The sequence below is a fragment of the Hylobates moloch genome, unplaced genomic scaffold (assembly GCF_009828535.3).
Source record: "Hylobates moloch isolate HMO894 unplaced genomic scaffold, HMol_V3 SCAFFOLD_2, whole genome shotgun sequence".
Taxonomy (NCBI): Eukaryota; Metazoa; Chordata; class Mammalia; order Primates; family Hylobatidae; genus Hylobates; species Hylobates moloch.
The window spans coordinates 165,863,507-165,877,503 of record NW_026652277.1 but is presented as its reverse complement, the minus strand read 5'-3'; the positions used below and the strand labels follow the sequence as shown (position 1 = coordinate 165,877,503).

At 48.8% G+C, this 13,997-nt stretch overlaps 1 protein-coding gene across 3 annotated transcripts in view; it reads right to left on the bottom strand.

Annotated features, from left to right (window-relative positions):
* Positions 1-3,493: 3,493 nt before the first annotated feature.
* ZDHHC14 (zinc finger DHHC-type palmitoyltransferase 14) overlaps positions 3,494-13,997 on the bottom strand; it is a 316,034-nt gene continuing 305,530 nt past the window's right edge. Inside the window, exon 9 of one of the 3 annotated variants that reach the window (XM_032161220.2) lies at positions 3,494-8,944. In XM_032161220.2, coding sequence (XP_032017111.1) covers positions 8,591-8,944 — 354 coding nt within the window. In that variant the 3' untranslated portion in view covers positions 3,494-8,590. Of the gene's footprint in view, positions 8,990-13,997 lie in introns of all 3 variants that reach the window. The other 2 variants (XM_058435626.1, XM_032161211.2) reach the window with 2 other exon arrangements.

The following is a 13,997-nucleotide window of genomic DNA, read 5'->3' as shown; positions in this document are numbered from 1 at the left end:
TCTCTGAGGCCCTTAGGTGTCAGCATGAGGTCCCTGGGGGAGTTTGGGTCCTCAGTGCCTTAGAGGCTGTCTCTGTCACCCTGGTCACCTCTACCTCCCCCTTCCCGAGCACTGATGATACCCGGTGATGCAGGAGCCTGCCTGGCACTGTGCCACAGCCAAAACCCTCGAGCCATTACGGCGCTCTCAGGCATTACTGGGAGACAGGACATTCACATGAAGACAGAAACTACAGTAGGTGGTCTAGAAAAAGGATGAAATGTGTGAGGGAAATGTTCTGGGTGAGTGGTGATGTTTGCACAACCTTGCGATTATACTAAAAACACGGAATTGTACATTTTAAAGGGCTAATCGCATGGTATGTGAATTATATCTCAATTTTAAAGAAACGTGATGGAGCAAGTATTTGAGGGATTCAGAGGAAAGGGGGCCCTCAGCTCCTATGAAATGTGTTGGCAATGGGGAGGTAGGAAGGACTTAGACAAGCAGAGAGAGGCAGAGAGGGGCAGAGGGAGACGTGGAGGGTGGGAAGCACCTGGCGGGTTCTGCCAGGGAGGGAGGTGGCTGAATTGCCAGAGAGGGAGACAGGCAGAAGGGAAAAGAACGGAAACCATTTGGGGCCACATTATGGAGGCTTTAGATGCTGGTCTGAGGGGCACCTGGGGAAGAAAAAGCTGTGGATGGTCTGACACCTGGGATCTGATACGGGCCTGGTGATGGCTGGGAAGACACGTGCCTGGGTTGTACGGGATGGGCAGGAGCAGGAACATTCGGCAGGAGGAGAGCTCTTCACAGCCATCATAACATTTTGGGTTAGATGGTGAAGGTGGCGATAAAGTGAAGAAGGAGGAAAGATTCTGTGGATCCTGTAGAGGAAGAGTGACAGGGCTTGAGGCCCGACTGGATCTACAGAGTAAGGAAGTCGGGGCCTCTCCAGGGTTGTAAGCTTGGGGCTCTCCTGGGGAAGCTTCAACTAAAACAAAGGCCTGTTTGGGGAGAAAGATGTTGAATCCAATCTCAAGCATTTGGGTTTGGGGCAGTGATGGGATATGTAAGTGGGAACATGGAGCCAAGCATACCATGGCGAGCCCAGAAGTGGTCGCATTTGTGGCCAAGGAAACTAAGGCCCACGGGCTCTGTGACCTGCCTGAGGTTACAGAACTAGCTGCAGGCAAGCTGGAGCCAGATTCCTGGCTAAACCTCCTTCTGCTTAGCAAGCAGCTGGTTCAGCTGTGGGGCTAGTCCTTGGGAGGGTGATGGGCGCTGGAGAGTTGAGTCCACAGAAGAGGCAGGAGTAGAAGGCACTGGAGTGGCGAAGTCTCTGCAGGGGAATAGAGGAGAGAGCAAAGGCCAAAGGGCAGGGAAACAAGCCTTGCCATGTGTCCTCATTTGTGGGATGTGAGAAGGAAGGAGATTGCAAGCAGATGTCAGCTGGAATAAAGATAGCAGTGTCACCGAGGCCAAAGGGAGAGAGCATTGCTCAGAAGCATTAGAGACGACCAACTGCATGCTTGTCTGCCTCCTGCAATACAGCCAGTCACACGGATCCAGGGGCACGGGGTGCTCAACCATGTCAGATGCTTCAGGGATGTTAAAGAGAATGCAACCAGGCCACAGGATTTGCCACTGGAGATCATGGAGAGCGCATTTCAGAAGCATGCAGTGAAGGGAAGCTGACAGAGAGTGGGAAGTGAGGAAATGGAAGATGGGAGGGCAGGCCACTCTTGAGACGTTTGGCAATGAGAAGAATGAGCGCTTAAAGATGAACAGAGACAAGCCAATGAGAGGAATGAGTGCTTGAAGATGAACAGAGAGACAAGCCAATGAGAGGAATGAGCGCTTAACAATGAACAGAGAGACAAGGAAGATGAGTTTTTTTGTTGTTTTCAAAGTAGCAGTATGGTATGGTCGCCTACAGAAACAAACGGTGGGAAGAAATTGAAGATGCAAGAGATCATAAAAGAACTGGGTCCTGGGTCATGGAGGAGAGAAGGGGCTGGGTCCTGGGACCTGGCTCCTGGAGGAGAGAATGGCCTAAGTGCTGGGTCCTGGGTCATGGAGGAGAGAAGGGGCTGGATCCTGGGGTCATGGAGTAGAGAAGGGCTGGATCCTGGGGTCATGGAGTAGAGAAGGGCTGGATCCTGGGGTCATGGAGGAGAGAAGGGGCTCGGTCCTGGGTCATGGAGGAGAGAAGGGGCTGGGTCCTGGGTCATGGAGGAGAGAAGGGGCTGGATCCTGGGTCATGCAGGAGATGGGGTCAAGCCTACTTTAGCAGGTAGGAATGCTCTCTAAAGGGAGAGAACAGTAGATGGATGAGGCAGAACTTTTTAGTGGAGAGGAGAAGGATGATAGAGCTCTAGCTGGAGGGTGTCACTCTTGCACTAATGGAGGAGATGGAATTTTCTATTGTGATTATCTAGTGAATGCTCATTTTCCCCTTCTTCCTGACCAACAGAACTCCAATATTATGTGGAGCAGGAATGTGCCCAGCTAAAACATCATGCTTCCCACCCTCCTTTTTAGCCAGCAGTGGTTATGTGACTTAATTTCAATCATGGAAAAATAATAGATTGGGATTTCTGGGAATGCTCTTTAAAGGGAGCAGTCATAAGTGTCTCTACTCATTTTGCTCCTCCCGTTTCTCCTTCTTTCAGCATACAATGCCACACAGACCTACAGAATAGGTAGAGGGAACCAGGAGGAATAGAAATTCATTTGAAAGTCTCTTTTGGACAAGAATATGCTAGACTCATATGTACAGCTCATACGTACTTAATTGAAAACCTAAGGATATGGCTTTGATGGCTGGTGCTGTAGCAGCTGTACTGTGACCATGAAGTGACTTGAGGTTGAGAGCTAGTGCTAAGAATGGCAGAACAGAGAGAAGGAAGCCAGGACATTGATGACACTGCAGAGCCACCACAATGTCCTGGGATTGCCTTACCTCTGCACTTGTTTTGCACACAGAAAAGACATTTCTTTTCCTAAGCTGCTGTTATTTGGGGATTTTGCTATGAGTAGCCAAACACAATTCCTATCTGGTGAGGCTGATGTTTGTGTGTGTGCGCACTCATGCGTGTGTTAAAAGGTGGCATATAGAACATGCTGGATTAGGGACTTCAAATTTCTGCATTGCTCTAAAGTAGAACTGAAACAGTTGAGAACCACAGCTGAGGAAAGCAATCTGGATATCTATGATCAGACAACCCTCATTCTTATACAGATGGGTGTGCACACCGTGCATATTCACTGAGTGCAAGTCGATTCCCCCTTCCCTACATCTTGTTGACCAAGATGATATCTACCTTTTTTTTTTTTTTTTTGAGACGGAGTCTCGCTCTGTCGCCCAGGATGGAGTGCAGTGGCACAATCTCGGCTCACTGCAAGCTTCGCCTCCCGGGTTCACGCCATTCTCCTGCCTCAGCCTCTCCGAGTAGCTGGGACTACAGGCGCCCGCCACCACGCCCGGCTAATTTTTTGTATTTTTTAGTAGAGACGGGGTTTCACCGTGGTCTCGATCTCCTGACCTCGTGATCCACCCGCCTCGGCCTCCCAAAGTGCTGGGATTACAAGCGTGAGCCACTGCGCCCGGCTGATATCTACCTTATAAAGACTGAAATTTACATTTTATGCCATTAGCAGTTTTTATTGAAGGAGAAAAATGGTTTTTTAAATTCATCTCAGGTTTAAGATAAATTCTGCAAACATTGATTAAAACATGAAAGGCACTTAAATAAGCATACATATCTCTGAAAACATGAAATGTTATGTACATGTGTTCACCATTGTTTGGATTTAGAGCTCTGAATTCACTAAGAGTTTAAAATGCTTTTTTTTTTTCTTTTCATGCCAAAATGTTTGACTGTGAAATATCAACCCAGAATGCTCTGGGAAAAAGTTAGCAAGGCTTCAATCGTTTTTTTTTTTTTTTTTTTTTTTTTTAATTGCAGGCTAAAACCATCTCTATTCATATAGAACCCAGAAAACATGTCTCCTTGGACATGCCATGTGGCCTCTCAGTTTCACCAGGCATCTTGAAACATCGAGGGCAAGTAAGAGAGTTGTTCATTCATATCTTCATCACCAATATCAAGTTTCTTTTAAAAATTCAATACTTCCTGGGTAGAAAAGTCTCTGCAATAGCACAAGATGCTTGTCTGCTTTTCAATCCATTCTGTGTGTAATTCCTGGGGTTTATGAGATCGAAAAATAACTCCAGTTGTGGCTATTTATCTAGTTTTGTGGCAGCTGCAAATTCGGTTGCTCCAGAAACCGTCTAATCTTCAATCTCCCAACTTTTAATGGCTGGATTAATGGACTAACCACTTACATGTGAAAATCCATCTTGGCTCTATTATCAGGACCATGGACAATGGGCAGATGGACAGAGGATTTACTGATTTACAAAGTATTACCATCTTTGACATTTATTTGAAAAAAAAAAGATGCTTCAGATCGTTTAATATTACAATGATAGTTTTATGAGAGAGAGAGAGAGAGAGAGACGTTTTAAGGGAACAAATGAGAAGCAGTTTTTTTTGGTTTTTTTTTAATGAGGTACCTTGGAAAACAGCATACAACACCACACGCAGATCTCCAGAATAGGTGGAGGGGACTGGGAGGAATACGAATTCATTTGAAAGTCTCTCTTTTGGACAAGAATATGCTAGACTCCCACAGCTCATGTGTACTTGATAGCAAACGTAAACATCGGTTTGATTTCGGCTCAGCTTCAAAACAGTAGTAAGGCATTAATTAGAAAAGAGTATTTAATATTTGTTCTCCTCTATTCTTTTCTTACCTGGTCAAGAACTAAATGAACTCAATGTATTCTTGTGGATGAATGAAGGGCAACTCCTTCTAGGAAGATTCCTTATAATATTAACGCAAATCCCTGATCCCTTCCAGTGAACTCAAGACCCTAAGCCAAGGCTAAGAAGCAGTTGGTTCCTGGCACGAAGAGGATGGTTGTAGGCTGAGGTCTGAAGCGAGAAGTCAGGTTACAGAGAAGCGTTTGCTGCAGGGTAGTGGGGTGGGCAGAGACCTGAGACCCTCGGGGAGTAGCCCGCCAGGCTGTGCCCTTCAAAGCCTCTGACCAGTTCTGGTTCCAGCATTTTCTGGGTGATGCCATCACAAGCCCCTGTGTCAAGGACACCTACTGCCAATTTTGGCAAGTTCATTTTTCTTGCTGTTGAGTCCGACAAGAAGGCCCAGGCAGTGAAGAGCTTGGGAGTTTTCAAAGCCACAGAGGGCCTGGCCCATCAGGTCTCCACAGGAACAGGGCTCATAAAATGGGTTTGCTCCTCACTTGGAACCACAGCTGGCAATCCTAGACAGAGCAGGTGAAGGCCGCAGTAAGCTGGGGGGTGGCGTGGAACTCTGAAAAGACTCCTCCCTTGTGCCATTCTGGGCCAGAACAGAGATTTCGCATTTTGCTGGCTTAGGGTGGGGACATGGCATTGTCCTCACAGGCTGAAATCATCACATGTGAAAGCTGGAATGAGCCTCTTTTGATTGGGCATAACGCAATTGCTGGGCCAATTTCTGCAGAACAGAGTGACAGGTCACTGTGCCCTCCTGGATGCAGGTTGTCCGCCGCCTTCCTGCAGCATCCCCCTGCTTCCTGGGGCCCTTCCGGATGCAGGCTGTGTGCTGCCTTCCTGCAGCATCCCCCTGCTTCCTGGGGACCAGGGCACTCACGCTCAGTTCAGCCTTCAAGTGCCAGGAAGCCTGTGGTTCCCTGGAGCACTCCTGGGAGAATGAACGCAGATGAATTTTTAAACAGCAGAATGAGTGTGTGTTTGTGTGTGTTTGATAATGGTCCAAGCTTTAATAGCACGGTAAAATATTTATTTTACTTTTTATAGCTAGCATGTAATCGATCGCTAACACACTGAGAGAAGTTAGAAACACCAACGTCTACTCAGCCACAGCTAGAAGGAACCATTCAACATTTATAAACATAAGTATATATATTTATGTACATGTCACATATATGTTCATGGGAAATGCAGAGCCATCACCTCGCCAGGTGAGCCGCCCCTCTGACCATCCCTCCTGCCCAACAGAAGTGGGCGCCCCAGGGGACATCATTGCTCATTCCTCTGACGCTGGGTTTCTTTTTCGAGCCACAGAGGACAGGGCTGTCGGCTTCTCTCTGGTTTTGGTTTTTAAGACATTAATTATCTAGCAAATTGACCCATTCAAGTTAATCTCCCTCTTGACGCTGAATAGCCTTGATTCATTTCACCAAAATTCCCAATCCCCTATTGGATAAATGATGCCAAGTGTGTACCAGGGACAGGGTTGGAGGTGGGGAAACTGATAATAAATATTAAGTAAATATCCATTACGTGAAGACAAATGAGTCGTGATCCTGGCTTCTGGGAATTTTTCATAGTGAGGTGGGAAGAAGGGCTGGTCACAGGAGAGCAGCAACCACTGAGTTAGGAAATGTTAGAAGCGGGAGGCCTTTGAAGACCATGATCTTGCTTTCCAGGGGAACGAGCTGGGAATGGACTGGGCCACACGTGGGACCGGAGTGAGGGCTGAGCCGGATTCGCGGTCACCCATGGAGCACCGTTCTCATCAGGGCCAACTCCTTCCTGGGGCCTCTGAGGAGCAGGTGGAAGGAGGCAAGGAGCAGAGATGGTTTGGGAAGTTGTGGAAGCTCCTTTGTGGGGCTGTCACTTTGGGCTCACAGGTAGCGTGGACGAGGAGAATCCCTGTGAGTTGGTGCCTGTGAGCGTGTGCGGTTGTGTAAGGAGGGCACTGCCTCATGAATTACAAATTGCAGGTGGGTACCAGTAGTTAGGTGGTTCAGAAAATCAAAAATGGCTACATAGAATGGACCTATTCCATTTTCTATACGTGCACGCAGCGTGACAATAAAGATGGCTTGAAGATGTCACAGTGCAAGAACTCTGCAGGCCTTTTCAGCATGAATTATTTTGTGACCTGTGAATTGCCTTCATTCCAAATAAAACTTGTGTGCTTTTCTCTTTCCTATCTTCTTTTCTTTCATGTAAAGTGGCAACTCTTTCTCAGGAGAAATAGTCTTTTTCCACAAATGCAAATCATTTGGGGTTACTTGTATCAGTGGTCAGTGTGCCTTGTCTTTCATATGGTTATAAGGAGCAAGGCCATGGCTTTGAACTTGAGTAGCTTTAGCTGTTAGATTTATGGTCTGGAAAGAAGTCAGGAGAGGAGTTGCTGTGTCCCCGGCGGCTGCCTCCATAGTGACACACTCCCTAAGTCCAGAGCCAGTTCGTTCCCTTCTAGGTGACCAGTGAAAGTGAACAAAGTGGTCATTTTCTTAATTTCATTCTGATTAGTGTCTAGGGAAGGATGATGACCTACATAATCTCCGCCTAAACTGTAAGCCGATTTCTCCTCCTCATTTTCTGATACCTTTACTAGGACCTCAAGTTGCACTTCTGGGATTGAGTGACACGTTAACACGGAAGGAAGCCCAGAAGACGCCCGACAGAACCCCTTCTCCCTGAGCGTCCCCTCCCCTCTCCCTACTTCCGATCAACTGTTGCGCGACAAACCGCAAATGTATAGCAAATTCCACTAAGATGGTGTCAAAAAGAGATAAAGAAAAAAAATGATGGAAAGCTCGCCTCTTATCTAAGAAATCATTCTATAAATATCTCCCAGTTCAAAGATTTGACTTTTGGTTATTTGGGGACCATTCCTCACTAGGGATATTTCAAGAAAAACTCTCCCCATCCCGATGGTTTTGTTTTCATTTATGCTATTAAGGATAACCGTACGCAGATCCAAAATAACAGAGGACGTCATTTTATTGGCTGTCCACGGGAAGTTTCATCACACACGGAGGTGAAGACTGTGGGGGGGCGCCACACAATACCTCAACACAAGACCTCATTGAGTGGCCAAACAGAAGGTGAAGTGACACCCGACACGATGGAACCCCAGCCGCCCTCTGCAGCCCCAGTGCCACCTCTCCACAGACGCTGAGTGATGACACTGTCCATTAGTCTCGGTTCGTTGCACTGTCTTCCAACAAAACAGCACTTAAAAATTCACAAAATTAAAAAATGAAAGAAAAAGAAAGCAGCACTTCCTCGGAAATAGCAACACCACTGTAACACAGACGGCAGCGTGGCATGCAGATCCACACCTGGTCGGTTTTTTCCCTTTAGGATTTTTTTTTTAATTAACAAATGGAATGGCAGGTCTGTTTCAAATATTAGTAGCATAACACGTAAGTGCAATTGCAGTCTGGCCACAAGCATCAGAAGCCTTCTGTGTGTCTGTCACAAGGGCGGGCAGATACATTCCGATTCCACCCCTGGAGGGTCACCAAAAGAAAGCAGCCACTTTTCTATTTCCATTGTTGTCAAAGCACTCAGGTTGGGGAAGAAAATTCAAATGAAACCAAGCTCTCAGCATCCGGGGCCGGCCACCCTGTGCCATCCTAAGTGGTCTCTGTACCCCAGACCTGGGGCTGTCATCTCCACCATGGCATTGGCTGGGAAAGTCGCTGTGGGGCACACCCCTCCACTCACTCCCGCTGCCCGTGGAGGAGCCTCTGGTGCCCGCCGGCCCGGGGCCACGCGGGTCACACGGAGCTGAGCTTCACCAGGCCGCGCACAGAGTCCTCGTGCAGGGAGTCCTGGCTGGCCAGGCCCAGCACGTGCATGGTGCGGCTGTGCGCCAGGGGGCTGCCCGCCGCCAGCAGCCTGGGGGGCGAGGGCGCCTCATCAGGCGTCAGGAACTGGTGGCCCATGTGCTCATCTTTCCGGGGCATCACGTCCGCGAGCGTGGCCTCGGCGAGGTTGGGCATGGAGGCGGGCGGTGTGGGCGGGCCCAGTGTGAGGCTGGCGCAGGGTGTGCCCAGGCCGGGCTTCCCGGGCAGGTGCAGCTCGTCGCTGGTGAGGCTGGGCTCGCTCTGCAGCAGGGGCGTGGCCGCGGCCTGCAAAACGAATTTGGTGCTCTGAATGCACTGGTCTTGGTCGCACTGGAGAGCGGGAGGCGCCAGCAAAGAGAAGGTGGAGAGGAGGGTCAGAGGTGGGGAGGGACGGGGACAGGGCATGGGCGGGGAGGGCGGGGTGCGAGAAGAGAGAAACCGTTAGTGACACCTCAGTCAGCCAGGCAGGGAGCGCGTACAGTGGCCCAGGTGCATTGGGAGAGACACCCAGCGCCTGGCGCTGCAATCACCTCTGCTCAAATGAAGTCACCACAGGTGCCCGGTCATAACATGCAGCCACTGGTCATGAAGCCAGTGGCCTTGGTTCCCCATTTAAAGGACATAATTAAAAAAATCTCTTGGACAGAGTCACAGGCCATCTACAGCAGTGGGTGGCTGTTTCTTGTATGCTGAAAACCATTTTTTAAACCACATTGTTTTAAAAATACAGGGGTTGTACACCCATGTTCATAGCAATGTTACTGATAGTAAGTCAAAAGTCCAAAGCAGCTCAAGTGTCCACTGATGGACGACAGCAGGGACAAGGTGCGGTGTAGACACACGGTGTTACTGATTCAGCCTTAAAAAGGAAGTGCATTCGGACACATCCACGAGATGGGTGGACCTTGAGGACAGCATGCGAATAACTGTGTGATTCCACTCATACGAGGTCCCTGGAGGGTCATGTTCTTAGAGAGAAGGAAGAATGGTGGCTGCTGGGGCGGGCGGCGGGAGGAAGAGGGAGCTGGTGTTTAAGGCATGCAGCGTTCCAGCCGGGGAAGATGAAGAAGCCCTGGAGATGGGTGGTAGTGGTGGTTACAGAACATCATCAGTGGACTTAATACCACTGAACTTATACCTACAAATGGTTAAAGTGGCAAATATTATGCTATGTCTATTTTACCACCAAAAAAAGAAAAGAGTGTTTGGCAAAAGCCTAGAATTCCCTACTGCTAAATTTCCAACAGCTTCAAGAGCCATTCCCGAAGGCTCTGTGGTCTGAGCATGCCCACATTTGAGAAGACATTTCCTATTCTTCCACACGTTCTTAAGTCACATGACATCTGCCTCGTGTCCTCTGTTTCCCTTCGCTCAATGGGCAAAGAAGATGGTGTAAGCACATTTCCAGCCTATACGATGGGCACCCCTGCTAGCTCTGCAAACCCTCTCCTCGAACTACGGGCAAGTTTCAGAACAGCTAGAAGAGACTTCACAGGACTTGGAAATCTTCAACTTGAGCCCGTGCAGTACCTTCTCAGTGAGATTCAGGAGCAGTGTTTTGATGGGAAGGAGGAGGAACAGGCATGGATATTAGGTGAGCAAATTGGGATTCTGTGCTCAAGCTATAAAGTGGCTGCTCCACTCCATTTCTGTAGGAGTTCTTAGAACGAGCCTGCTTCCCCTCTTCACAAATGAAGACCCTGGGGCACAGATGGGTTGGACAGCTCGATCAAGACCTTACAGATGAAAGTAAGGGATGGATCCAGGATTTGGAGCTGGGGTAGACCTCTTTCCACTATTCCACATTGGACACAGCAGATGCTTAATAAATGTAATTTGGCTTTTTATCTTCTCCTCTTTATCAGAAGGCTAGAGTTACTGAAGAACCACTCACCAATGGCTTTGTGATTTAGGTGCTCCGACCTCTTCTTGATAAGAGGCTCGCACAGAACTGCCATTGCTCATACCTCTGCAGCCACAGAGCGGTGCAGAGCCAACATGCACAACGCCGCCTTGAGGGGAGGGAGGAAGTTCACCCAAAGCTGCTGATCCTAAGGTGCTTATTTCATGCAGTGCACACTTCCTTCCCAGCCTCATGGGTTTCTTTCTAAAATCACAAGTACTAGGCAGGCCACCCCCGAGCCACCCTCCAGCCTAGAAGAGAAGGTTGAGGGGCTGCAGTCTTCAAGAATCTGCAGGCTTTAGATGCTCAGAGATTAGGTCCTAGGCAAGAGTAAAGCTCATAGTGGAGCTATGAAGAGGACAAGCAAGTCTCACAGAAGATCCTTGCTTTTCTGTGGCTTTAGCCCAGGCAGTGGAATTGCAAAACACTGAGAAGCTGGGGAAGGCTTGGGAAAGAAAGGTGCCAAAGTGCGGGGGAGGGGAGGGGAGTGGGGTTATTCGGAGGAAAGGAAAGGCCATTAGAAAGTACTTGGAAAGCCGGGCGTGGTGGCTCACGCCTATAATCCCAGCACTTTGGGAGGCTGAGGCAGGCAGGATCACCTGAGCTCAGGAGTTCAAGACCAGCTTGGGCAACATGGCAAAACCTCATCTCTACAAAAAATACAAAAATTAGCTGGGCATGGTGGCACACAAATATAGTCCCAGCTTCTCAGGAGGCTGAGGTAGGAGAATCACTGGAGCCCAGAAGGCAGAGGTTCCAGTGAGTTGAGACTGTGCCACTGTAGTCCAGTCTGGGCGACAGAGCAAGACCCTGTCTCTAAATAAATAAATAAATAAATAAATAAAAAGTACTTGGACGGGGCTGACTGCAGCGTTAACAATCCTTTAATGCATTCATTTTCCCCCTCATCACCAAAATCATTTGTGCCACAGTGGTGCTTCTCCAAGCTGTCAGGTGGGCAACAGAGTAGCTGTCTCTGCTCTTGCAGGGAATTTCAGCTCAGGGTGCAGGTCCCTTCTGGTGGGGGCTACTGAGCAGGAGGCTGTCAGGCTGCAGACAGCTGTGGCCTGTGTAGCTGCGAGCGCTCTCCCATGCTGTCAGCTCTGCTCAGGACATAGGCTCAGTCTTGACAGGGCAGAGGCGGAGGCAGGGCAGCCTCACTGATTAAACATCGTCTTCTGGAAACTATACCAGGGTTTGGACAGACTGTGCTTTGCAAAGAATGTTTTATGAACATCACCGTTTTGTATTCTTACTGACAGAGGCAGCTGAGCCGCAGCGGCACTCCCATTTCCTGTAACTCCGCACAGCCTCCAGCAGGCCGGGCCTGGGAAGGAGCCCAGGGCGGAGCTGCCGCTTCAGAGAGCTCGGCTGGCAAGCCAGCGCCCTTGCTGGACCAAGGCATCTTGTTTTCAAGCTTCCCCTCTGGAGCCCTCACTCATCCTAATGCTTTCTGTCCACACAATACCCCCTGGCTCTAAGGAACAAGGAAATTGCAAATTAGATTTGCTTGTCTCTGTTGACCTGAAGAAAGCCTTTTCCACTGAAGGCTAATTGGCAAGTTCTGTTTTAGGGTTCAGCCCAAGTACTTCTGACCGACTCTCACAGACTCACAGAAAAATATGTTCGAGGGTGGAGCTGGAAGAGATGGTCAAGGTCACACAGTAGGAGCCTGAGGGCAGAGGTGGGCTCCTCTCCTCCCAACCCTCTCTGTCTCTTTCACCTTCCCTCTGGGAAGAGGTGGGCTCGCCTCAACCCTCTGTTTCTTTCAACTTCCCTCTCTGGGGAGAGGTGGGCTCTCGTCCACTCTCTGTCTTCCCCCCCTCCGCCCCCTCTCCTGTGCATTCTTCTACTGTGCACTACTCCATCAGCTGCTGGCCCTTTTCCTCTCCCCGATCACCTCTCTGCCACCTAAGCCTGCAAAGAGCTCCCGCACACCCATGAGAACCTTCTCGGATAAGATGGCTGTCAGCAGTGGTCGGTTAAGCTTCTGAGAGCCTGTGTTCCCTGTTGGGGCTGATGCAGAGATGTGTGCACCTTCGGAGACTTCCATTTGCAAACATCCCTTTGCTAACTTAAAACAAAGATAACAGCCCTAGAGGCGGCTTTACTGGGAAGCTAATGATGCTTCAGGCTCCTTTACTTACACAGCCTCTTTCCAAGGCCTGGTTCTCTGCATATTGTTTGTTTTTTCTTAAAGGGGGTCTCCTATGGCACGGTTCAGACCGCTCCAACCCTGGCCCACTCCAGCACACACCTATTGGTGCTTTGCCATGCTCTACCTACGACTCGTTAAGAACTGTAGCAAACACTATGTGGGCCTCACTGGCCAGGACCTTGTTGGAAATGCTCTTGAGTTTGTCAAGGGTAAAGCTTAAGGACTTGAAGAAGGTGTGAAATAATATTTGTGGAAGAAAAAGTTTAGCCTAAGCTGTTTAATTTTTTTGTTTTGTTTTTTTGAGATGGAGTCTCACTCTGTCACCCAGGCTGGAGTGCAGTGGCATGATCTTGGCTCACTGCAGCCTCTGCCTCCCGGGTTCAAGCGATTCTCCTACCTCAGCCTCCCGAGTAGCTGGGACTACAGGCATGCACCATCATGCCTGGCTAATTTTTGTATTTTTTTTTTTTTTCGTGGAGATGGGGTTTTACCATGTTGGCCAGGCTGGTCTCAAACTCCTGACCTCAAGTGATCTGCCTTCTTCGGCCTCCCAAAGTGCTGGGATTACAGGTGTGAGCCACCATGCCCAGCCCGTAAGCCATTTAATTTAAAACATCTATATAGAAGTCACTCAGAAATGTTTTCCAAATGACTCTTTGGAACCCTGACTTATCTGATGATAAGCACCTCTTCTACACAGATTTGTTTAAACATCTTAAAAGATGACTGTCTCTCTAAGTCTAGCTATGGGTGTTTCCCCTGATAGAGGGACTGCTTTTGTATTAATAATGAACCTACTCTGTGCCCTCCCCAGCTTTCCTGCTGGGGTGATAGCAGGGGGCAGGGGCACTGGCACCAGGCACCTAAGTATCTAAGTCCTGCGTGTAGTTCACAGCTTTGAAAACACTTTGCCACATTCAAACTGATTTCCATTTAGAAGGCAAATCTCAGTTGGGGCACACCGGGACCAGGCTCTGTTCTGCAGGGTGTCACCCAGCTAAATCTCCTGTTGGCTCAGAAGAGAGCGCTGGCGTGGACAGAGCAGAATTTTGTCAGATTCCAACCAAGGGTAGTGCAATGACTCTACTGACTGGAATTTACAATTCTCATTAAACACTTTCAAAACGTCGCCTGTTTTGAACATATGCTTCTTAGAAAAAACTTAGATATCAAATGACTCAGGGATACCTGATTTTTTTAAAAGAGCTTTTCCTAATTTTCCACTCTGCCAGAATTCCAAGGACGATGGGTTCATAAACCTTCATGGCTGTGATTCT